Consider the following 27,406-nt stretch of genomic DNA (forward strand, 5'->3'; position numbering starts at 1 on the left):
CAGAGGTAACTTGTGTTTCCTGTAATCCCAAGAACAGTGTTTTGCTAGAATTTATTTGCTACAAGCTTTACAAAACTGGAAGAGCTAATCTTCTAACAGGGATACCTAGACAGAAGCCTTAAAATCAGGGTATATTTTATTGTTGGACAGAACTTGCATTTGATCACTAATTCGTCTGTTCAGCTTTTGACTTGGATTCTTTGCATCTTTGTTTATATCTTTATGGTTAGATTATTAGATTTATAGATTTACTGGGATGTTTTACAAACATATTGGTCTGCTACCATATTTTTTACTCGTGAAAGAATTGAAAGCAATCTTTGAAATGTGTTTACAGCTCACCCATTATCTTAAGAGTATATCCTTTTAAAAAAATTGCTTCCTCTCTACAAACAAACTACTGGAAACCTTAGCCTGAAAATGAAAATGGTTCCAACGGTGGGAGGCTATTTTTAAACTTCAATAGATTTATTTTAAATTTTGATAGATCTTATTTTCTTTTAAAGTCTGGTGGTTTACTAGAGCAGTTAGTAGGTTTAGTTACATACCGACACAGGCTGAGATTTATGAACCTTTCCCGTATATTGAAAAGGTAGCCAATGCCAGATTGCAAAGTTCAAGGCATTACCCATTTTTCAGCACAGCATAGGTTGCCTTCTAAATTTAACACCTTCTGCTCATATGGGCGTGTTATCATGCCCACGATACGTCTTTTCTTGAAAATGTGTTTCTGGTTCAGCTTCCTTGCTCCCGAGACTTTTCTATTTTGGTTCCCAGTGTCATGTGATCCTCCTGGCCAGTGAGAGCCCCGCAGAGGGAATGGCAACAGCCTGCTGGGAGCAATGTAAGTCAGAAAAAAACTTCTGGTTTTTGCAGTTTCTGTCCCTCACACTCAATTTTAAAGGCTGCTTTTACCCTGAACCTTTGCTGGGCACACCCAGTTATACCTATGGAAATGCTTGGAAGTTGGATGTTTTGCTTTGGCTTTATTTTTTACTCTTTCAAATGTTACTTTTCTTACTATGTTCCTTTTTTCCTGTGTCCTGCAGTGTCGCTGAGAAGCCTAAAAAAGCAACAGAAAACAAGCCAAAGGCATTGCAAAAGCTGCCTAAAGTATGTTTTAAGGTGAATATTTCAGGTGTAGCAGTACTTTGTTTAATGTGTGCTATAGATGGTGCCATAAATCCTGTGCTGCAGTTGCGAAAGAACGATGTGACCCCCCCGTCCTGACACCCAGCCCCTCAGTCAAAATCCTTCATGTAGGTAGAAGGACAATAGTAAATAAAATAATCTGATACCACATGCTGGTGCCTTTACCAATTGGCTGAGACATAAATGGGGAAAGGACTTACTTGAATTTAAGGGCAGTCATGCACCCAAGGCAGTGTATAGTTTTTCTGATATGAATGAAGTGAAATACTGTATTTTGATCTCCGCTGATGCTGAGCAATACTTATAGCATATGATCTTGAAACCATGTATTTAGTGAGATTTGTCATTGGGGTGCTTCCCAATGACATATGGGTACAAAGGAAGAGTCTGATCTTTCTGTTTTTTAACACAGGCTCTGAACTCGGTAAAATTTACCTGGTAATTACTGAATAATGATTTTATCTAATGGCATTTTTTTGCATTAATGAATATGATTTTCCAAAAATCATTCTCCCCGATAGCTGGACATACATATATATATATATATATATATGTTTTACTTACTTTCTATTTTGGGGGTTTGGGCTTTTGTTTTGATTTAATTTGGTTTTCTTTTATTTTTCTTTCTTCCAAATTACACGAGCTTTCTTTGGAGTTTACTTTTAAGTTTTGGAGTTACTGTTTAAGTATTGCTAAGCTTATTTTAAACTTGGGTCCCTAAGTAATATGCCTTGATATCATATAAAAGTTTGAGAATGAGTGTTTGGAGAAAAGCGTAGTGAAAGAAGCTGGAATCTTTCTATTTCCCTTCATGGCCTATAGCTTGGACCTCAGATCACATCACTTGGAGGTGCAGATGCCATTACTGCACATTTCACATTTCTGTATTTCCTTTGTGTTTCTGATCTATACTCTAATGACCAGGTATTAAATGAAGGACTGTTGGAAGACTTTTTTCTCTTTCCCCCTTCCCCAAATTAATTTTGAACAGAGAAATTTCACTTAATGGTTACATTGAAGTAGAAAGAGCACGTTAGGTTTTCAGATCAGTTCTCATTATCATAGGCACTGGAAAAAAATGTCCGTAATTCTGTGCTGGTTGAATTGTTGCAGTGTTGGAAGTGCAACAGCATCTAGGTATAAATATCTGACCCAGAAACTGAAAACAAATAGAAAAAGCCATACTCATTGTGCAAACTAGATGAAATTTAGGAGCCAATCTTACAGGACTTTAGTTTAAAGGTTTGTGTTGCTGGTTTTGATGAAAAAGTGAAGCATGTGCAGGACTGAAGATCGTTTATTCTGATTTAAAGAAAAACATTTGTCCATTAGATTATAAACCAAGTTCTAATCCAGTGTTGCTTATTTGCCTTCGCTTCATGAGTTTGCATAGTACCAGTGTGCAAATAACGGGAATTTTGAGATTTCAGCTAAGAGCTGGATTCCCTGTTGCTTCCCACAGCGTAATGCTTGGGCTTGTGAACACAACTCTCCAGCCTAAAAATTGCGCCAATCTTGTGGTAACCAGAGAAATTGCAATAGGTAAAATATAATGAGTTAAATGAGAAGATCTGTGTTATCACTTCTTTTCTTTTTCTTTTTTTTCTCCTACTCTGATTTATTTACTTCATACATGCTCATCGGTTGTCTTTGTTTCTGAAAAGGAACTTAAGAACATACTAAAAAAATAAAAAAGGGGGGTTGTGGACAGTAAAAAGCTTGTCTACAAGGACAGTCAAACAGTTGCATCGGTTTCCCAGAGAGGCTGTGGAGTCTCTATCCTTGGAGATATTCCCAAACGGGCGCCGCCCCGACCCTGAGTAACCTGCTGTGGGTGACTGCTTGAGCAGGGGGTTGTTCTGCGTGACAGGGACTCTGAGGTCTTTCCAAGCCGCAGCGATCCTGTTAGTCTCAGAATTACCCTCCGCCATTTGGAGCTGCAGACAGTACTGCTACTCTGGGGAGAGATCAGAAGTCATGTATAGACTTTAGTCTTAGCCTGTCACTCTCATATTTTAGACCTTGCCATTTTGCTGCCTCAGTTCAGTCATTAATCTTTCATTTGGAGTGATGGCCATGATTGCCTTGCTGGCATTGCCCAGTACACCCCGCCTGAAATGTCACTGCCCAGCAAGGGATGGCACTCCAAGCTACTCCAAGTTACTTCAGGCAGCAGTCTCTAATCCCATGTCTTTTGTCTGCTGTCTCCTCAGGCACCACAGTGTAGCAGAGTGGTAGGAGGAGACACTGCTGAAAAGAGTAAAATTAATGGCAGTACTGTGGGAAAAGTGTAAGCAGAAACTAAAGAGACGGGGCCAACATGGGTTGAGTTCTTACACCCATCTTGCTGCTCTGCTTGAATCTCACTGTGGAATTTCCAGAAGCTGAGGAGGGGGTGTAGGAGATTGCACAGGCTGTGCCAGGGTTTGTGGAAGGAGGGGAGGAAGAAGCAGACCTCACGGGATCCCTTGGAGGCTAATGTAAAACATTAAGCCCCAGTCCCATACATGCAGAGCTGTACCCTAGAGACCTGACGAATGGTACAAGAGAACATGAGATCTCTGGGTAGGAATTTAAAGTACAAAAGTAGAGAAAAGACAAAACAAAATTTTAATTTTTTTTTATCTATAGAAAGCAACATAAAATGCACATGGAAAGTGTAGAGAGTTCAATAATACCTTTCACATTAACATAGGGATATAACTTTAAATAAAAATGGCAAAACCTAATAGCTTAACTTGTGTTTCAGAAAGATTATTTTAAATCTCTTTTTGCCATAATGCTATAGGTGATGATTTTGCTTAAAGACTATTTATCTTGATGAGATTTGGAACACCTGTCCTGAAAGCAATTGCCAACATAAATCCAAACAGGTGTGACTGTGAATAAATTCAGACTGGAGCTGGAAAAGTAGATGGGTTCAGCCTCCTATCAGAGGGGTAGGCTAGGACATGTCGCTGTTTACAACAGGCTCGGGGAGTTGGCTACAGGAGGTGAAGGTTTGGTAGCAGGATTACACTCAATGATTCAGATGCCTATTTCCATTTCTGGCTAAATAGTGTAATTGGAATTTAAACAGTATTTTTTTTTCCTGAACACAAATTATAAAAATATGACCATTTATTTTCTTAACATATTATTCTCTTTTATCTTTCTTCATTTTTGGAGAATAATGGTATAGATAAATGGGAAATAAATTTGTGCAATACTTTCTTGCAGATGGATATGATCAAGGGTGAAATACTCCTTTTTATTAATTTTAGAGTACAAAACCCCACATTCCAAGGAGCCTGCAGCAGCTCAGTCTGCCAGCATTCAGTTGATGGTTGCAAACTAGTCTGAGAAAGAAGATAAATCTGGAGGAAAAGATTTTTAAATAATTACTTGGTATTGAAAAATTTGCTAGATCTGCAAGATATAGATATATCTCTATATATATATATAGTAGCTGGCATTTGTGTTTGCAGATTTCTTTGGTCTGTAAAAAGCCCTTTTCTATATTGCACACTAAAAGTAAATTTATTTATAATTTCCCTGACCTATAATTTGGGTTGTTGATATTTGCTTTTTTTCTTTTTTAATAATTTCGGTTACAATTGCATACTGCAGACAAAAGAACAGAATCTTGTCATTTAAGTATGTTCTAAAATCTAAATGGTAAAAGTTGGTTAGTTTTCAAAGTGGAAATAGTATTTGATTTTGAAAATATCTTTTTTGGTGGCATTTTTCTATATTTTTATTAATGCTCAAATAAAAATAATAGTTTTATTACAAAGTACTTCAAGTACTAAAAATACCATTTGTCTTGTGTTTGATTATTTTAAAAAATTGAATAGTTAAAGGAGAATTACCTGCAATGAAACAAGGCTGGAATTATGTGTTTATATTTCCAATATTTTATTTTTGAAAGAGTCCAATTGCAGTTCTGTATAGAGACACTAATTTTGTATCTGTTCAGTTCTAAATAGCTTTCATTGACAATTTTTATGGCTTCCAATAGCACAGCAATTACAGGTTAGATCTGCCAAGATGCCTTGGGGATTATCATAACTGTTGATTCAATCTGTATATCATCTGTGGCAGCTAAATATAAACACCATAAAGCCAAAATTGGTCAGATATGAATTTTGGCAATTTTGTCAAATCACTTGGTTTGAAATCCAAACCAACAGAAAATGAAAATCTTCTTTAGACTTCATCCTTTGCAGCTTGCTAGATAACTTCAGTGTAACTGTCTATAGTTTTGCCTTCTACATTCTTCAAGTGGAGATAAACTGGTTGTGTCTTCACAAATAAAATCATTGAGATTTTGTTTTGCAATTATACAGTAGGAAGAATTTTACTGCTCATTTTATTGGCTTCATCAATTTTGAGGTAATGGACTTGAATGGTATTTGTGGGCTCACATTGCTATATGGCTATAAATTGACAGCCTGCTTATTCATTCCAAAATACCATTAATCTCAGACTGTGCTGAGGCAAATGTACCTGCAACTGTTGCCAGGCTGTGTTCCCTCTGTCCCAAGAAATCATTCAATTTCTGCTTGTATTGTCTTCCTCTGGCTTTGTCTGAAGGGCACTTTCTATACAGGCACCGATATCTTGCTTGGACACATTTGGATGTAAAAGCAACCCTGAACTCTTAATTTCATATGCTCATTAGAAAGCTGTGTGCATTTCACAAGCGAAATAAGTGATAATATTTTTGTCCCAGCCAGTCTGCTTGTTCTGCTTTGTCAACCTGAACTTTATGTAATTTAAACTGGGCAATTCTTGTGGATTTGTTTATAGTCCTGTGATATGTGTTGCTCTATCCAGCTAACAGCTGCTTTGCACCAAGCAGGACAGCCTTCCGATGGTGTTTCTGTGCGTGCTGGTGTACCAGTGCTGTGACCACTGCTCGGGGGCATGATGCTTGTTGTAACTTCTCGTCAGGCTAAACAAGACTCTGGGCCATGTGTCAGGCTTTATTGTAGTTGCCTTAACTGGCAACCAGCCCACTGCTTTAACTCAAAAGGTGTTGGGTAAGAAGCCCTTAAATTCTAATAGTCCACTTCCTCAAAAATGATGGCTTAGAAACCCTTAGATTTTGTACAGTACACTTCACTAAGTTCTCAGCTCCCACAACAAACTTCTCAAAGGTGCTGGTTAACAAGCCACAACACATAACTAAATGCTGGTTAGCAAGTCACAGCACCACTACTCAAAGGTGTTGGCTAAAAAGCCGCAACACCCTTCCACAAGCTTCCCGCTCCCACAACAAACTTCAGTGCTGAGTAGAATATAATAGCCATGCTTTGCCCATGGCAAAGCAGGGGAGGAGAGAGATAATGAGAGAAAAAGAAGAGAACAAAGAGTATCAGCAGTCCTTAGATTTTGTGTTGGTCTGCTGCACGTATAGTCCGGAGCAGGGGAAAACAATGTATGTGAAAGAAAGAGGAAAAAGAGAGTGAGGGGACCGGATCCCCTTCTGTGTATTGTTAAACTGTGCACGCTTCTCAGCGTCAAATGGATTTTTCCCACTGTTTTGTTGGCGCATGCCTAGCCCGCCCTTTCAGCCCTCCACCAGGAAGTGAGTCAAAAGGACTGAGCACCAGTGCCAAGGTGAGCAGGAAGCTGGCTCAGCACCGTGCTGCCCCACCTCTGCAGGAACCTCTCCTCTGATCTCCTTGTCTTAACCATGTCATGTTTGAGACAAAACATGCCAATGCCTGGTCCGCCACCCCTAGACACACAAGAGCTTGCTCTTGCATATGCATGTGCAGACTTCAAAGCAGGAGGGCTTCAAGGGCGCCAATTGAGTGAAATTTTGTCATTACATGCATCGTGGAAATTCATAATTATTTCCTTAACACCTCATTTTTTGTGGGGTAGTCTTTTTCTTAATAAAGTGTTTGCTGTTTCTCCCTGGCAGAGTTTGTATGCAAAGTGCCCATTGCAAACACTGGGGAAGTAAATTTAGAGAAAAAGGGAGGTTGACATAACAGAAGATTACTTTCATAATTCCTTTTGGACTTTTGACAAAAAATTGTCTTACAATATTGATTTTTTTTTTTCTTCCTTTATTTCTTTTCTCTTGAAAGCTAGCAACATAAAGGATGCACTGGTAGAAATACCTTTACAAATAAAAGAGAGAAAGCTAGAGAAAGCTGAATCAAGAGAAACTCAAGAAGCTTCATGAACTAGATGTCAAGTCAATTATGATATTTTTTCTTTTTTTAAACAAGAACTAGGCACAAGCAACTAATCTTTTTTCCCTCAGGGATTAAACTGAGGCAAGTAAGACAAACTGTTCAGCAAATTTGATCTTTGGTAACTTAAAGGATTGAAAACTAGACAAAACATTGTACAACTCATTATGTTCAAGGTAAAATATTTGTTCTTGGGAAATGTATACTTTTTGAATTGAATCTGTATCAGCTGCTTTGGTGTTACCAACCCTTCAACCCAAACTGTTGCCACAGTTCTAGTAAAAACTCAGCCAGTTTAGGTCCTCCCACCTGGATATCTGGATTGGGATAGAACCATGCCTATTTTGTGCTGCTCTCCTGGCATGGCCTTCCTGGTGGGTTTCCAGACACTGGTGTCCATGCACGTGAATGTGTGGCAAAGTTGTGATGAGACAGTGGGGCCTGGTGTCCTGGTTGGCAATAATGCTAGACATATTCCTCGAGACTGCCTGAAGAACCAGTCTTGTGTCCCTGTGAGGAGTCAGTCTGTGTTTGGTACACTTTTTGGAGCTTTCGGTTTAGTTTACCCCAAATGGAATTTGTTTTTTTGCACATCCCAGCTGCTCTGTAATCCAAGCCAATGAAGGAAATCACTTTAAAACCTCACTACTACTGTGAACAAAACCAGTAGCATAGACACAGATTATTCTTATTAACCAATTTCCTTCCCTATTGTAACTAATGTCACTAATTTGTCTCCGCAGTAGATCTGCTCTAACAAGAGAAATAACTCCTTATGAAAGACAGGACCTTCAGGCTTTAAAGAGCTACCTATGCACTTACAGAAACATAAAGGCAAAAACAGATATTTTGGATATAAGTGGAACATTCCTTCTCTTAAGAACACTCTTTAAAACTCATTATCTCTCTAGTGATTGAAGTCTAATGCATGTAACTCCAAAGCTTCTTGCACACAAAGCACTTCATCACTCTTGACCTAAAGAGGAGCAGAAACATTCTGCATTTAAGCAGAAACTTATTTCTGCATGGGTAGAAGCATAAGGTAAGGCACTATGACTTGCTTCTGCATAGACACAACTCAGAGTGTATCTGATTCATGCTGGTAAATTTTTGCTTTAGTCTCATTTGTTGAATCCAGCTTAAATTGGATGGCTATCCCAGTACTGAGCTGTCATAGCAACCAGATCATGTAATTTGTTCACGGTGCTTATCCACATTTATCTTAAAGCTCAGTTAGGCTGTTTTTCCTCTCATGGACAGGCTGATCTAGACCTTCACTGTTCTGTCAGCTGAGAAGCTTGTGATTTCCATAGTAAATTTATTTGCGGTGCCAGCTTTCTTTCTTTGTCCTAAATACCTTGAAATACATTTATGCCTAACTTACTTATAGGGAGTAATCAGCTTTCCTCTGATCTTTGGTGCTTTTTAGTCTAAATGAGTTGAATTTTTAGTCATCATCTGTTTAATATACTCTTTAACCTTCAGATCTTTATTGGATTCCAGCTGCCGTTTCATCCCATATTTTATGTTGTGAAATCCTTTTCCAACTCATTGCAGTTGGCCCTCACTCTTACTACCCTAACATGAAAAAAAACCCTTGCAAGTTATTTGTCAAACCTTTTTTGGCTTGGCTTATTGCATTTTTACATTCAGTCTGCCAGAGCTTTATTTTGTCTTTTATTGTCCTCAAGACAGCAGCTTCAGGGGTTTTTTTGAAGGGCTGCTTCAAATAATGTCTTACATTGGTAGTTAGCTGTTTTGGTTTTCCTTATGTTTGCTCTGCATCACTCAATATATTCTGTGTACTAACTAGAAATATTTTGTCCTTCTGTTTGTCTGCTTGGAAGTTCCTTTGTTGCAATTTCCTATTTTTTCCAATCAAGCAGTATTTTAAAGGATTTTTAGGCTTTGCTTTCTCCTGCATAAATGCATAATTTAAGGACTTTATGACTGCTATTAAAAACTGGCTCTTTGGTAGCAAAATTCCAGATCATGAGGCCCTGTCAAATTAGTATTTGCTTATCTTGTGGGTTATGTGTTTGTCTGCTCTCTGAAGCATTTAATAGTGTCTAAAGCTTTTGTTTTGCAATCATACACAACTTTGATATTTACTTGATTGTGTTGGGGCCATTTTCTGTCTGCTGACATAGTTTGTCTCATCTCTGGCAAATATATATTTGGCAAATATATATTCTGTATCACCAGTCACCAGCTACAGCATAGTTGGAAAAATCAGGAATAGTGAAAGTGTACTGGGTGTTCCCTTCTGTGTTCTGCTCAGGGCAGATATGTTTGAATTTTCTAGCTTTTTAAGAGTACCATCAGTGAGTCTTTCTTCTTCCTCCCCTTTCCTCCCCTCAAAATAGTATAATGCAGCTGAATATCTACTGCTGGTAAGGATGTTTTCTGACAGCTACATTTTGTTTCCTGCTATTAATTCTAAATCTCTTCTTAAATTGTGCTGTATCATGCATCTCCTGTGCTATTTTCTTTTTAGTATGTTGCATTCTGAAACATGTCAGCTAACTTGTCCTCGTGATTATCAATTGCCGGCAAGTTACTAGACTAGCTTAGATATTTTATTTTCTGATCTCCTCCAATCTGACAGTATCTTTCTCATTGATGTGGTGACTGAATTTGGTATGTTGGGATGGGGATTCTGCACATTTGAAGAACATGTCATTAAAATAAAGTCACCACCTTCTTGCACTTACATAAAGCAAGAAGAAGAGGACGCTGGAAATGCCTCAGCAGTGGTAGGAAGCTCTGAGTGGCAGTGCTGCTTAGGTTTCTCACATCACTGTGTCTTGCCGTCCATCATGTTCTCCTCTTGTCTCTGCTCTTGGCATCTGGATGCTGTGGGGCTTCATGAGACAGACCTTGGGAGACATGTCTTTGCTGCAGAGTTTGCCTGACAGATAATTCCCACAGAATGAGCACAGTCCTGTTTCTAGAGCTTGTGTGTCTGAAAAGACCTGCTTTGACCACCCTTGCTGACTTTTTTTGTAGCACAACCTGTAGGAGCTCTCCAAAAGTTTTTGAAATATAGCTGGTTGAGGAGAGCAACTCTGCTTCATTACTTGATATCGGTCTGATATCAGCATGGCATAGGTGTCTGATGGGAAATTATCTGTGCTGTTAAAAAGGGCTGTTCATTTCTAGTCTTTATGTGTGTATTCCCAGTAGGTGGTGTGTCAGGGACAAACAGAGGCAAAGGTGACTCTACTTGCTGTTGTGTTTCTCCCTACTGAACTGGGATTATCAAACTCTATGGGCACAGGGTAAAATTGACAGCTCCTGTTTGGCTGTCTGCTAGTGCTGAAAATCTTTTTGAGTCACTTCTCCTCAGGACAGAGTAGTATGCCTAGCAAATGGCTGGTATCCCATGCCTTCCTCCTCCCCACCCCCCACACATGCTTTTATATTTAGCTGTAATGGAAATTATATTGCTTTCCTAAAGGAAGGTTATGAAACATTCCATGTTGTATCCCTTGATTAAAAGCAGTATTTTTGTATTTATTATTCCAAGTACTATATTTTTTCTGCACATCTGGTTAGTAATGCTATTATTCTTACATTCTTCTCCATTCATCATTGCATTTTTTAAAGTCTATTAAACAGTTTTCTTTAATTTTATTAGACGGCAATTTGATTTGTTTTACCAAATTGTTGGAATGTTGTATCACATTCCTTACAGTAGGAAAAATATATTACACAATGCTATTGTTCTTATCAGCCAAGCATCTTGAATTAAGATTTATTCGGTGAATTTAAGAAGAATCAATGTAAACTTATATATAATATACTTATATAATGCTATTGGTTGATATTATTCTATTAGTCTCTACTTCTAAATTAAAACCTTGATTTTTCTGAACCAGAACAGACTTACTGAATGCTGCTGTGGTTTGTTTTGCATTACTGTTATTGAGAATACTAGTTTCATTTTAAGAATTGTCTGGTGTCAATATTAGGATTTCTTTTTTTTCCTAAATGTTTTAGAAAACAACCTTCCTTGCCTGAACTACTGCCTTATTTTTGTGTCCCTTTGTTTTAGTTATTAATTATTATTTAGATTAGTTATTAATTTTCTAGAATTCCTGAAATGCTGCCTTTATATTTGTTTTCACTCTATGAATATATTCTCTGTGCGTGTTTAATCTTGCTATTATCGTTTGAGTATCCAAAGTTTTATTATCCCAAACTATTACTAAATTTATAATTTTTCACTTGTTCATCTTTTAAAGCAAAGGTGAACCAAATTTTACTTTTCCTTTTTATTTTTTCAACGGTGATATTTTTGTGAATTATAGCTTTTCCAAAGAACCAGTAAAGTATGATTAAAAAATTTTCAAATACCATTTATATTCTCTAGGCAAACATTTGCTTTCAATTGATTTTAATCCTTATTGCTTTCATACCTGTGAAACTGTTTCTTTAAAATGAGAAAGGGATATTGTCTGTGTGTATGTGTACATGTATATGTATGGTTTAGTCTTGAAGCAATTACAACTTCTTTCAGTCTAGTTGTTATCAGTGGCATCCCTGTGATTGTAAACTTTTTCTGTTAAATTATTATCTCTTCTTCTTTTGTCAAATGATATGTAATTTCCCCAAGCTGGCTCCAGCAATTTTTGATTTGAGAAACTACTGTTTAAGATTTTTAGGGTATCCAAAAATCCGTTAGCACTGAAAATTCAGAAGAAAGTGCCCTGTGACAAGGATGGCTCACACTCCATATTTAGTTTTGCTCTAGTCTTCTGCTGAACTCTTTTATTCTTCCTTTGGATATTATTGTTCTTTGATCTGTTACTTTTCTTTCCTTGATTGTAAATTCCCATCTTTTAACATATATCACTATATTTGTAGTGGGCTTTATATATTTAATAACATACTTAACATTAAGAACATAAGAGCTTTTCTGGATCTGTGCCCTAGTTTCTGCTGCCTTCCTTTTTTATGACCGCTTTTATCTTGTGTTTCACTTTCTTATCACTCGTTCTTCTTTTTATATTGTTTCCTTACCTTGTCTACACATCCCACAACTCTCATGCAATTTTCTTTCTTGGCTTCTCTATTTCCCTGTCCTCCTTTTTCAGTCTTTCACATCTCTACTCACAGTTAATAGCTCTAAAGAATGATTTACAGGATCAAGGTTACTATTCTTGACTCTGTGTTCATTTAGCTATATTAGTATTAAAACAACCTACCCTGAGAAAGCATCTGTTCTATTGAACATATATGTACCACTGGAATCATCGGGAATGCAGTTATTAACACCCTTCCCCCCCCCTTTGTTTTTGTTTCTCATGTAACTTCTGAATTATAGTATTGGAATTAAGGAAACTGCGGATACAGTGACTTGTAACAATTTTGCAGCCAGTTCCCTTTACCTTCATGGAACTGCTAATATTGCTATCTTAGAAAAAGCAGTCAGTGAGGACATGAAGAAATACTATGAATGAAATGAAGAGCTAATACAAAATACTTCCACTGTTCTGCATTGTCTGAGTTCATAGATGGTGACAAAATCATTGACACTTATGAAGTTTAAGCCACAAACCTTACCCTGTCTGGTAAATGAGAACACTGACATTACTTCCTACTTGATGGAAACTTACTTTGCTTCTATTCCTTCATTCTTTTCTATTCCTTCCTTTCTCCCATCCTCATAACAGAGCTGGTCTGTTCATACTAAAATGACTGTTAAATTGAAATAGCAAAATAACTCACCTCTAAGTTGCCTTCTAACTTCGAAGCATATTAACTTGTTCTGGGTGTACATGATTGATGTTTCAGCAATTTTCTTCATTATTGCTTGGCAACTACAACAGGCAAGTTGGTTTTCCATTCTGTTGATGGTACATCTTTGAGCAAACAACTTTCTTTCCTTAGTTGACCCAGATGTGTCAGCCAATGAGGTAGAGAAACCTCCCCTGTCTGTGTTATGTTTTGTGTTTGATCTGGGGGTTAGTTTATAAGGCAATGTGAAGGTTAAAGAAGACACCCTCCATCTTGGTGAAGGATTTCTTCATCTTCTGGCAAGCCTGTCCTTTCTGCACAATGTTAACATAGCAAATGCTTATGAAGAATACTTGAAGTAATCTTGTCTTTGGAGCTTTCTTTGTCCTGGAAGCAGGGGGAAATGAAGGAAGAATTCACCATTGGCTGAGCTGAACTGTTCCCAGCGCTGCTGTAAAGATGCTCTGGTGGTATGTGCTGTGGTTTGGCTCAGGCTGGAAGGCACATTCAGCTGTGTTGCTGCAAGATATAATCCACAGGATGAAGCACTGTTAGTTTTGTGTTTCCACACTATTTCCCTGAAACATAAAGTTGCAGTTACCACTTGATGCCTGGTTCAGAGGGAAACTCTTTAGTCGCTTTGCTGGTGGACTTTCTATTGGCTGACAGTCATCACCTTTTTTCCTCTTGCTTGTTTCCTTCTCATTGTTATCTGTTTTATTTTTTGTTCTCTATCTTCTTTTGTTCAGGCCTTACCTTCTTCACTGTCCCTCCATGTTCCCTATACCTTCTTAGGTGGTGACATTTCAGACCAAGACTGCACTTTCTGTCCTGTGTGGTAGCTCCCTGCATGTGTGCTGCTCCCTGATTCCTTTAGGGATAGCCCTTGTCCCTCTTGCTGACAGGGTCTGCTGAACGCAGAGACTGTTGGGACTTCTTTCTAGATCCTGTAGCTACCAGCTCTATCACATCCACAACTCTTGTGAGTGGCAGGAAGGTTTGCCCATGCTGTCTTGAGAAGGGAGGAGAAGCACAGCCAGACATAGCCTGACATCTTCAGATGATGAAGAAGTCTCTGACTATTTTCTCAGTGTAGAATGGTTTAGGAAACTTTGATTAATTTCATCGTTTGAAAATGGTTTTGGCTGCAAAAGTGTTTTCAGAGAGTATGAAAGTCAAAAGCATAATTAAGATAAATTTGACAGCTTTCAATTTCTGCAGCTTATTCTCACTTCAAACTGCCACAAAATCTGTGAGGAAGAGGTGACTCACAAAGCTGCATTTCTGTAACTACCTTTGAAGTATCTTGTTTTTTTCCTTTGGAGAACAGTTGCTTCCTTTGAGTCTGAACAAATACTGTGAAAAACTTAGGCTTCATTCTTTAATGAATATAGTAATGTGTGCATGTGTATATATATATATACACCTACATATATCTATACACATGCATATATATGTGTGTATGCATACACACACAGACACGCATATTTAAATATTCTTGTCTTTAATGACGATGCCATTAGCACAAACTAATTTCATATATCAATAAATTAATTTTGGAGAGACGCTGCTTGTCTCTGTCATGGTTTGGGGATGGTTCTCCCCAATTTAGTGCTCCCACTGAGACTCTGCAAACTATGTGCTGCTTGCTCATTTTCCGCCTCCCCCTTCCTTGCGGCAGGCTGGAGATGAGAACTGGGGATACAAAAGGTAAAGATCATGGTCTGAGATAAGAACAACTTACTGGAAACAGCAATGAGATAAGAAAACAAACAGCAACAACAACAATACCAGTGACAGAGGGTACAAGAAATGAACGATTCACATGGAACCCCCTGACAACAGACAGTACCTCACTGCTCCCTCTGCATGCTGTGTTGATCCCAGAAGGGAGCCTTTCCCCCATCCCTGGAAAATGATGTGAGGTTGTAAAGAATAACTCGGGGTCTTAGCCATGTCACCTCCTGGCTACTGCAAAAATTAACCCTCTCCTGGGACCAGGACAGGCTCTTACTCCCCTGCTCTCCCCTCAATGTCTTTCAGATCTGAAACTATATTTTGCTTTTTCTCTGAAAAGTATTGCTATACTCAAATTATGGTGTTTCTCAAACTGGCATTTTGTGTAGATTTCTGGGTTTGTTCTTTTCTTTTAGGTTATTAAAGGGCTTCCCTGGCACCTTTCAATAGAATTTGTCCTGCATATGAATTAGAAAACAATAAAGACACTCATGCACACACAAGCTTTTTCAGATTATTCTTGTATGGGTAGAGAAGAGGGTGTCATCTTTTACCTGAATGGTTTTTTAAAAATTCCATAATAGCTTGTTTCTTGTAAAGATAGCTGATGGCTGAATGTTGGATATAAAGATCTGAAGTATTTATAAAATCTGTCAAAAGAGACACATGCATTCTTTATATATTTCTTACTTCTAAGTGAGCCTGCCACAACTGAAAAATTGGAAATAACAAGCATTAAACTGACCCTTAAGTTGTTGGAGAGCTCCAGGAGAACATCTGGCTTAGTCTCATCCAAAGACAATCAGCCTTATAAACAGTGATGGTTTATTAATTTCTGTGTATGAATAATAGCTTTATAATAGAAATATCTTTGAGATAGCAGGTGAAAACACATTAAGGTCAGAAGCTTGCAAAAAAAGAAGCAAGTGTCTAAGAAGGGCATGATTAGCAATTAGAAAAGATGTAATTCTCTAGGCAAGTTTCAAGGAAGAGATTTCCTATTAGAAAATCCTCTCAGACACACTTGTCATGGTAGGTTATAGTTTATGAAAGTGAGCAGTGTTCAGGAAGAAGATAAATGGTCTGACTGACATACAGGAGTAGGAAACGAACTTTCCTGGATCCTTTTCACATCCACAGGTTGTTCACAGCTCTTGTTCTCTACTACTCTTGACCCATTGTCCACTCACTCTAATTCTGATTCTACTGATAATTGTGGGATCCTCAGGAGCCTTTCTCATTGTGATTTCATACTTAGGTGGGGTAGTGTCAGATGGCTGTGATATGACATTAATTAATGAATATTGACATATTTCTTGAAATTTTCATGCTGATATTGCTATAGTAATATGAAGCCTTGTTTTAAGAGTATTACTGGGCATATCTATTCTATTAATAGACACATCCTTGAAATTTTTAACATTATGTCTCAGTTTACTGTTGGCTTTAAAAGTCTGTCTACTTTTTAAAAGATTTCTAGTTCTTTGCAAAACTGCTTCTGTATCAATCTTCTCAGATGAAAACACCCTCTAGACACTTTGTGCATTTTTTAAATTCCAGGTATTTTTGCTTGGTTTTTTCCCCCCTTCTATTCTCTTGCCTGTTCGTTTGTCTGGGTACCCTTAGCAACATCTTTTACTGATGGAAAAAAGCACAATGCTTTCTGTAGTGTCACTGTGATTGAATCAGAAACAGAATTTACTTGCCAAAGCTTTTAGGTTTTCAGTTTCATTGTTCCTTTTACTATCCTGGACATTTAGTAGTGTGTATCAGGGGGATCTACAGATTTCTGATTTGTTTTTTCCAATGCTCATATTGCAACCTTATGTGGAATTAGGAAGTGGAATAGTCAGCTGTGTGTAGTAGGATCTCTGGCTTTGGATTGGACGAAGAAAGTATTCCCATTTATATTTTGTGTAATTGCATATTATGAGCTGCAGTCTTCAGAGAAATCACTTTTCAGAGTTCCTGTGATAATTCATTGTGTTCTCATTATGCTGCTGAGGAATTATCTGTAAGAACTGAGTCTCAATTTTTGCATCAACTCCCTTAATTCTGGAGGCCAGGGGGTGCTATAGGTATATGCATTATAATCTATGTAGGTTTAGTAGTCAATATGAAGCCTGTTGTAAATTTTAAATTTCTTACAGTTCTGAATTCTGAGTGTTCCATTTCTTAAAGAATTATTTCAGTGGTGTGTGTACGTGTGCCTGCACTGGTTTCTAGTATAATTTGTATGTATATGCATCTTATCTGAGTGAGACAATGGAAAAATGAGGCTCAGGCCTGGAAGATTGGCCCTGGGAGATGATGGACCTTATAATGATTTCTTTTCTTAGGAGAAAGAACTTTCAGCATGGAATGAAATGGGGGAGAAATAGTTTATTTCCCAGATAAAACACACATTTAAAAATATGAGTAAATAAAATATATATATACCCTTATGTGTGTTTTGATGTTTTTTCACAGTTGGAAGATTTTGAAAGAATAATTTTCTTAATCAAACCTTTACTATTTGAAAAGAAATATTATTACATTTAAATATTAGGCAAGGTGAAATTATTTGAACTATGTATTCTCAGAAGCAGTTTAATAAAACACCTGTTACTCCTTTCCTCCTGCTCTAACCATTCAGATGTGTTAGCAGATAGGAAGTGTGTGAGCCTAATAAATTTTTCATAAAGTAATAACATAGTGTACACAAATGTTCACATATCCTGAGTGGAAAGGAGACATCAGTAAGTTCATATAGAGCATGTCATATCTGTTTTTGTTTGTGTGTTAGAATCTTTGACGAACTAGTAATTAATTAACAGATGGTTTGCAGGTGGTAAGACCTGGGCCGAGATTTTTTTTTTTAAACCCCATTTTCCCGGAAGTGGTTATTTGAGATTACAAAAATATAATCCTCGTCTTCTAGGTTTTAAGCACCTTTTTGTCATGCTTTCTGATTTCCTTTTCTAATATGCCACATTATTTTACTGACTGCTGAAATGCTATACAACTGATTTGAAAAGGTTGTCATTAAAATAATAATTTCTTTATTTCCCACTGTTAACAGTGAAGGACTAAATCTATATATCATTTCTGTCTTCAAGGCAGCTTATGAACATGTTCTGCAGACGTGTATAATGTCTGCTAGCTTTGTGTGTATACAGTTGTACATGTCTGTATGTATTCACACACAGACTTTTGCAATTTTTATTTCTTCCCCAGGGGACCTTGTCAGACATGTATGTCTTTTGTGTGCATTTGAAAATCATTTCAGTTTGGAGTTTGGAGCTGACTTTGTATTTAAAAAATAATTAAAAAAAAATTAGTTGCTAATAAGAATATCCATTGATACACTAAAATGAATTTAATTGTTTAAAAATGAGTAGACTACAGCCAAAAAGGCTATGGGCACGGTTTATGAATGTTGACATAGCATGAAAATAAGTAAGGCAGTGATTTCACTTTATGAACAGTCTATTAGCAATGTTGACTTGAGACATTCTGGCTGTCCTGCTGGTGATTCTCACACAGTTACAGTCACCCCCTCTGTAGAGCAGACTTGCTGTCTGTTGAACTGTACTGTAATCTAGATCAGGGAACAGATCTAAAAAAAACTTAGTAACTGTGAGAGCTGTGTGTATGTGTGCATTTTAATCTTGGATCAGAAAACCGTGCAACCTGCCAACAGTACTTCTGGTCCCACTGAAGTAGTGGCTTAGGTTTAGGAAGGAACTACTGAAAAATGAAAGGCCAAGAACCCTCTAAATCAGGAAATAAGCATTGTAGAAAGGAAATATATTATCAAAATTCAAGCTCTTTTGCTCTCATTGAAGATCACGTGTGTGAGAGCATTGACTAAACGCTTCTTGAACTCTGTCAGGCTTGGTGCTGTGACCACTTCCCTGGGGAGCCTGTTCCAGTGTCCAGCCACCCTCTGGGTGAAGAACCTTGTCCTAATATCCAGCCAAAACCTCCCTGACACAACTTCAGGCCATTCTCTCAGGTCCTGTCACTGGGCACCACAGAGAGGAGATCACTGCCTGCCCCTTCTCTTGCCCTCACAAGGAAGTCATAACTGCAATAAAGTTTCCCCTTGGTCTCCTCCGGGCAGAACTGACCAAGTGACCTCAGCCAGCTTCTCCTCAAGGCCCTTCACCAGCTGGAGCAGCTTTAAGGGTTGACTGGGAATTGATCAATCTCACAGTAATGGTCCTCCAGCTCAGGGCACTGAGACCCCCCTTGGTCTGTCATTGCTGTTGAAGACAGAGATAAAGAATGCGTTAAACACCTCTTCCTTGTCCATGTCCCTGTTTGTGAGGTGACCATGCTTATCCTGTAACAGGCCAATGTTATTTTTACACTGCTTGTTGCCATTAATATATTTGAAAGCACTCTTTTTATTGTCCCCCACAGCTCTGACCAGTTGAGCTTTGGCTGCATGAATTTCCTCCCTAAGGTGGCAAGCACGATCTCTGTATTCTTCCCATGTCACCTGACCTTGCTTCCACTGGGCATACACGTTCTTTTCTGTCCTTATTTCTAAGAGAAGATTCCTGTTCAGGCAAGTTGGCCTTCTGCCCTCACCTGCTTGACTTATATTTGGGAATTGTCTGCTCCTGTGCCATTAAGGAGGTGATGTTTAAAAAGCGACCAGCACTGATGGATCACAGCATCCACCAAAAATATTTTTCCAGGGGCTCCTCCCATCAGGTTTCATGTATACATACCACTGATGTCAACTCTTTGGGACGGGGCCAAAGCCTCAGCTCCTCTTGTTTCTTCCTCATGCTGCCTGCATCAGTGTAGAAACATTTCAGGTGTACTACATTGTAGCCAACACCTCCTGAACCAGTTTGAGGGATTGCATTAGGGCTCATTTCCTCAAGTTTTGGCACAGCATAAAGGGATAATACTTCCGCAGATAGAGTCCTAGACAGATGACTTCAGCAGTGATGGGAAAAATGGTTATGAAAGTATTTTGACTTGGACCCATTACCTAGGACTAGGGAGATTTTCTCTGTTGATCTGTATAGAAATTACGTCTGACTTTGTTGGTCATACTGGTGCAAAAGGGGTTTCTAGTGGCCAGACTCTGACCTGTGATGTTTGTGCATGTCCTTTTTCCCTGAAGGCAATCGGTATGAATGTAACTGTCTTTAGTCTGACATATATCCAAAATGATTTCTTTTCGAAGGGTCAACTTCAAGTCACCATCAGCTTATCTAAAATCTATTCTCTACTGTCATTTGCTACCATATGTATCTGAACACAGTACATTATAAATGCAGCTCTTTCCTGGAGAACTGAACGTCACCATCTGGGTGTGTCAGCGGTTTGAAGGCTTATTTTTTTTTCTTCTTGGTTTGATTCAGGAAGAGAAGTGGGAAACTAGACAGAGCAGTTTCAAATAAATTCCTGGTGACCATCGGCTTTTTCAACTGCAAATTAAGACGAAGTTTTGAAAACATTTTAAAAAGAATGGTGTGTTCGTTGTGGTTTTTCTATAAGTTTTTCTTGCCTTCCTTTTCCCTCTTTACATTCATTTTTGAATGCTGTTTTGTATGAGAATAAGGATTTTTTTTTTTTTTGTCATCCAATTTGATACTTGATGGCATATATCACAACTCTCCTTAGTGTGTCAGACAATGTCTATTGGCACATGTTCAGCATGTCTCCTGAGAAACAATGTGTTTTCTCCATTGACATTAAAATATTATTTCAGCAGTGAGACTGTATTCTAGTAAAACAAAGTAGGTACAGATACTTGATTCCTTACTGCTAATGAGAAAAATGTTTTTAACTGCTTTTTCAGTAATGTTCACATTACTGAACATCAAAGCAGAAATATGAATACTGCAAAATTATAAGAACTGCTATTCCATTCTTAGTTCAGTTTTAAAGTTTATGCTGAGTATAGGGTAAAATTCTAATGACATGATTGCATGATATTTCTTCTAAAATCTCTTTTTCTGGCACAAAATACAAGAGATATAACTAATGAACGTTTAGTCCATGTTTCATCATCATTGTGTAATGTATGGTAAAGTCATTATTTTAAATATTGCTGTTAAAACGTTTTGGAGATTAATAACTTTATTAATTTCCTTTAAATCTTTTTGTGGTTTAATATAAGACACCATTTCAAAATTATTGAGGAAAAGAGAGCAGAAGTATTTCTATTTTAGAGATCAAGGATGGGATAAAAATTAGATTAGTAGAATTTAGTCTTTTGAGACCTTATTTTCCCAGCACTTAGCATTATAAAGCACTTTAAATATCAAACCTGATAATAATTTGTGTCTAATCCTGAGGCTAAAGTGTCAATCTCAAGTTCACCTCTGATTTACAAAGGAAGTTAAAACTTCCAATTGAGTGTATTTAAAGTAGGATGATGAAATAATGTGAGAGATATTACTCTTGAGATTCCAAGGCTGATAGTTTTATCATCTGTCAAATTGTAAATATTGTGATTATATACTGGCAAAGACAGTATCTGTTATTTGCAAAAAAAAAAAAGAGTGGTTAACTACAATCTGTCTTCAGTTATATGCTAAGATTTAGACCACATTTTGAAGGAAGGAGGGATTAAAAACTACCTGCTAAAGAAAAAATGAATTAAAACCAAATTTGATTGTGCACAGTAACCTGATTATTTCTTTGCTAATAGATTTTCCAAAGTAAGAAAACCCTATTGGTTTGATGTACATTAGTTGAAACATTTGGGAAAAAATTGCAGGGAAAGGTATTAACTAAATTGGTGAAGATTAAAATCCCTAAAGCATAAGGTCTGCAGTAATGGAACTGTACAACTTACTAAGCTGTAAAAGTGAATTGTAATGCTATAAAATGAAAGGTGAGTAATATGGTCAATTGTCCCTATAAAATGAGATTTCCCTGCCGGAAGTTAACTAAAGAATACTTCAAGTCAGGTATACTTAGATATGTTTAGGTGTTTGTAGGCATATATCAGTGTAGTAGTTGTTAATCGGGTGGTTATGAATGGATACCATTAATGCAGCTGTAATCGAGTCAATATGCTCAGGTGTTTCAGTGGGTATTTCAAAAAAGATATGGATGTACTGCTGTTGGTCCAGCAAAGGGCCACAGAGGTCATTCAGGGACTGGGGCATCTAAGGGGCAGAAGGAACTGTGTCTGTTCAGCCTAGAGTGAAGACTGAGGCGTTCTCATCAATGTGTATGAGCACCTGATGGGAGGCAGCTGGATACACATATTGTATAGACATAAAGAAGACGGAGCCATATTCCTCTCAGTGGTGCCCAAGGACAGGAGGTGATGGGCACAAACTGAAACTCAAGAAATTCTACATAAATATAGGAAAAAACTTTTCTTACAGCAAGGGGGGGGGTCAAGCATCGGAACGGGCTGCCCAGAAAGGTTGTGGAGTCTCCACCTGTGGAGATATTATGTGGACTGGCTCTGCACAGTCCTAAGCAACATGTTTTGGCTGCCCCTGCTTGAGCAGGCAGGTTGGACTAATGAATCTCTCAAGGTCTCTCCACCTCAGTGACTCTTGTATCTTGGGATGCAGAGACATATCTATTCAATTGTATAAGGTTATTCATCATATTTTATATAATTTTTGTTCAGGTCACGTATGTGCTAGGAAATTGGTTTGCACTAGAAGATGAGCAAAAAATGTAGAAACTGTAATTTGAAAGGAAGAAATCTGGAAGAGGTATGAGAAATATGACAGAATACTCTGAATCAAGTTCTGTAATCTTCAGGTAATGGATAGTGCTATTTAAGCTAAAAGGCAGTAACAAATCTGAAAGTTGATATGAATGTAGAGGTTCTTAAAATATGTGCAATGTGATTCAAGAATAATTTTCCTCTTAGACTGTGAGATTTTAGCTGGTAACAACTATCTAATTTGATCAAAATGCAGTAAAATTTCACAGGGAAGCTGAAGATCCTTCTGACATGCAGCTCAACCTCGAGGGTTTTGAACTCTGCTTGAGAATACAGAAGTATTTGAAATGGTCAGTGAAAGGACAATGGATGTACTTTTCTCAGTGTTGTCCTTGGGAACATCACATATTATCCACAGAAAAATTTATCCTGTGTACAGCACAGCAAATCACTGCAATAAATTTTAGCCCAAAATGCTGTAAGAAGCTGAAAATATGAAAAGAGCTGTTGCACAACCTTAATTACTGGCAGTGTCACTAGACTTCCTATAATGCAGTTCTATAATGTTTCTTAAATCAAATCATAATATTCTGTTCGAGCCAGATGCATAACTGTATGAAGTGGTAAGAATTGCAGTATGCAGCAGGATAGAACTATTTCATGTATATCACTGCTGTTCAGGACACTTGAAGAAAATAATTAGGTTTATTAAAAGGACTTTTGGTTAGGTAAACATTTCTGCTTGACGGGATTTGCATAAACAGATATGAATTTAGAATGATTCTCTGCACATGATAATATTTGCCTGTTAACATTCCAAGACAATGTGCTGAATCTAGGGTCAGTTCTGGTGCACTCTAACCAAGTGCCATTGAAAAGAAAAAGGCACTTTTGTGATTTTTCCCCTTTCTTGCTTTGTACTGAGACTGTGCAGCCTCTGGACAGAGCTTGGCTATTTGCACATTATGAACAGCACAGCCTAATTAGAGCACACAGCAGTAATTGGGAGCCTGTGGGATAGGACACATTGAATAGGTGAAAGATGTGTTGTGACTTCTTGCTACACATGTGCTGAAACCTCTGATACTGAAAAAGCTCAAAGATAAGAATGCACTTTCCCTTCCTTTTAGCTCAACCACGTTGCTAGAAGGGAGAAAGGTAGGAAACATGAGAGAAGGAAAAGCAAATGCATATGCTCCCTCTAATACTCTCCCTGCCTTCAGTTAATTTAGGGATTCAAGGAGCCAGGTGGGGCTTTTGAGTATTTTGAGTGAACTTTAGTGGATTGATCTTCAAAGTTTTCTCTGTGTCCCTTAGAATCCAAGTGAATTTAGAGCATCTGGAAAATAATTTAGTAATGAGCTCTCTGTTATATGAAAAATTATCTCTGTTTTGAACCTGGCTCTTGGTGGCTTCACTTCATGCTCTGTGGTTCTTGTGCTGGTAAAGAGTCAAAACCCACCCCTTTTCTCCATTTTATTCATGATGTGGCTGATCTCTGTCATACTCCCTCTAATGTGCCTCTTTTTAAGAGCGCAATCCCAGTTTACTTTATTCTTAATCCCTCATACAAAGGAGACGTTCTGCACGTTCTCCAGAACTTTTGTCATCCTTGGTTATCCTAAACCTTTTGTGTCCTTCCATACGCTGCTTAGGAGGAAGGGACAAAACCTACAACTGGTATTCTAGGCATAGAAAAAACGTAGATTTATGGCAGAATTCTTTGTTGGCCATTTGCCAATCATAATATTTGAATTTAGATTTAAGAGTGTAGCACTCATTATTATAACTCACTTATTTACTTCATTCTGGAGATTTTTAGCTGTCCTGGGTGGAGATAATCTGATTCCAGCAAATTTTTTTGTATTCACGTCGTCAAATCTTTCTATAGCCTGTTCTACACTCAGCTGCATTTCAGACAGATCTTTTCCTGAGTTGCTAACAAAGCAAGTTCGTGCTTCCTTTAAAAGCTGTCTAGTTATTCCACGTACTTCTGCAAAGTACTGCTCTTCTTGCTGTTTTCTGTGCCCTGATCTTCAGATACCCCTTGGCAGGCTTCTGCTCCGGTTGTGTCTCAAGAACAATGTCGTGCTAGTTTTGCTTTCGTTGTTTCTCAGTCACTTTTTTGGCCTGCCTCATGGTGTGCTTGCACCTAATTTCTCACAGCTCAGACTTTCTGTTTTCTTCTTTTATACACGACTTCAGTCTTTGGAAGTTTGCGTATATAATCTACTCCCTTTCCTTCCTGGCTTCCCTCTGCCCTTTCTCAAACCTTTCCTTATGTGGCTCTGTTCCTGTGATGGGGTCCTCAAGAAGCCACTTCTAAGGATTTCGTTATCTCAGCTCTCCCTGTGGGTTTTTTAATGTGACTCTTATTTTTATGTCCTCTTGGATCTGAGGGCCTTGTGGTGGGTATTTAGAGTTTCACACTTCTGCAGAGATGTTGTCTGTAGGCATGAGATGGTTGCTGTTCTACATGGGCTGTTTCACTGTGCAAGATTTTTGAACCAAGTCAGGCACTGCATCTTCTATTGAGGACTATTTTACTATTTGCTCCACAAAACAGTAATTAGTGGTGTAATTTATTTGGTCATTGTATTATAGCCTGATACATTTTCTGTACCTACACGGAGATTGCCAAAAGCTGACATTGTCGTAGTTTCTGCATGTGTTGCCTCATGTCCCTGAGCGCATCAGAAACAACGTCACCATTCCAATAGTAGACTCCCATTCATCCTTTTTGTGTAGGCTTGATATTTCAAGCCCTATAGAATCTATGCTAAATTTTGAGGTACTTAGCTCATCTATTTGTTTTCATTAAGCTCTCTTTAACCTACAAAAGTACCCTATCTCCTCCTGATAAAGTTAGTTGCATAACTTTTTCCTGTGTATTTTGTATGCTAGCATAAGGGGTTATTCACTAGTTTCCAATATACCCAGGATGACCATGCCTAAATTTAGGGCTAAATATGGCAGTGCTGTTGTCATATTTCTTATGCCTTCCAGTATTCACATGGAAGCATGTGTAACAACTTTTTTGTTCTCCTGGCACTCTGTTTAAAGTGTCAGCTTGTTTTCTTTTTGCCCATTTACAGCTCCTGTCCTCTGATACCGATTGTGCTCAATTTCCTCTTCTTCATCTGCAACAGAGATGTTACCTCATATGCTGTGGTATCTTTTCCCACATTGGTATTTTCTTACTTTTTTTTGCTTTAAAACTTACTCATAATCTTCTTTCTTAGTTTTAAGCACCAGTTGATTGGTTCTTGCTTTCTTCAGCTGAAGGTTCTTTTATTTTGATGAAGCAGCCTCAATTTCTAATGATTCTGAACCTTGGTTCTTTCATTCTGCCATATTCTGAAGTAGGTGTAAATTTTGGTACTCCACTTTTCATTCTGATTTTGAGCAGAATACCGTGAGCATTCAGAGAATGCTGAAATCCTGAATTGAAATCCTGGTCCTCTACTGATTTCATAGGAACCTATACTTTTGTCTGTCTCATTCCAGCTATTCCTTAGGATCATGCATTACCTGCATAAAAATATATATGAGTGTTTCCTAACCACCTTATTTCTCAGAAATACTGTTCTGAATTTCCATGGATCCCTGACTTACGAGGGATGTTAATAAAAAAAAGGACAACAAAAAACCTTTTCTCTTTTCCCCATGATTCTCTAATATGCACAGACAGCAAATGTCCAGTCACCTTTTAGCATCTTGCAGGACAGTAATAGCACACTTTTCAGCATGGGTGTTCTCATTCTGAAGTGGTCTCTTCTTTTCCTACATGCATACTGCTAGAAACTTTTTGGTAGTAAAACCATCTTATTGCTGCATGAATAGCTGAGATTTTACCACAGTTCACAGAGACTTATGCTAATTTAGGAAAGAGAAGAAGCTGGCAAAGGGCCTGAAGAATAAAAGAAAGGGTTGCTACTTAGGCAGACAAGGTCAGAAGAACACCTACAGAGAGAAAATGGAATTATAGCACCAAAAGCTAACTTGATTCCTATTTAACTATTCTTAGTGATTTAATTATCTTGATCCATTTAAAAGCTAGAAGTAAAAATACAACTGTTTCTTTCTTTTCATAACCTTTAGTAACCAAATAGTGACAGTAATCAGGTTTCTTCCCAGTATTACCAATATCTTAATGCTTTAATACCTCCTGATACATAGCAATTGTCTTCTTTTTTCGTGACTCTTGGGTGAAAATAATTTGCCCAAGCTTTTTTCTGAATTCTAGGTAATTATACAACTAGATATTCGGCACTGACAGATGAAAAGAATGGCTATATTTTTAACTTCATTTCCACCACTCTTACTCATGAAAATAAGTATGATGTAATGGTAGTGGGTAGGACTCCTTGATTAATGGGAAGGAATTCATGTGGGTCCATCTTGTAAAAACCTGTGGGATAATGGAAAATTTGCTGTGTGCTGCTAAGTGCCCTGAAGAGTTATCTGTGGGAAGGGTATCTGTGGTCTGACATTTTTCTCAATCCATTTTCTCTTGTTTGTTTTCATTTATGTGATGCAATAACTTCCTATTTTACAGGGAGAAGGTATAACTCTTGTACTAACTCTTATCTCTTGCTCCCATCCCCCCTTTTTATTGTGGGTGAGAAACATACTGCTTGGGAAAAACTAAATAGGCAGAGTTACCAGACACAGGAAGAGAAATTTAGGACAGAAAGTAAGTGAGAGAGAAGTAAAATATGGCTGGATCAGCACAAATGTCCAGAAATCATGGTCATGAGCATAACATAAAAACTTATTTAGATAACCACAAAAGGAGAAGTAGGTGGATTTTGTTGGAGCTTTTTTTGGGGCTAGATCAGCCCTTTCAGTTGTGAAGTGTTTGTGCTCCTGTCCTATGGCATGGTCTTGGCTGAGCAGACCCCAGTTTGGATCTGTGTCTGTCCTGTTAAGGTGTATA

The 27,406-nt window shown here is 37.9% G+C and overlaps 1 protein-coding gene across 1 annotated transcript in view; it reads left to right on the forward strand.

The window, feature by feature from the left end:
* Positions 1-787: 787 nt before the first annotated feature.
* Positions 788-27,406, forward strand: part of ESR1 (estrogen receptor 1) — a 163,186-nt gene continuing 136,567 nt past the window's right edge. Inside the window, 1 exon segment of the mRNA XM_042016491.1 lies at positions 788-844. Coding sequence (XP_041872425.1) covers positions 820-844 — 25 coding nt within the window. The 5' untranslated portion in view covers positions 788-819.

This window comes from Corvus kubaryi, unplaced genomic scaffold (genome assembly GCF_017639235.1).
Source record: "Corvus kubaryi isolate FWS band 111438036 unplaced genomic scaffold, C.kubaryi_AGA036_p1.0 split3-73, whole genome shotgun sequence".
Lineage (NCBI taxonomy): Eukaryota > Metazoa > Chordata > Aves > Passeriformes > Corvidae > Corvus > Corvus kubaryi.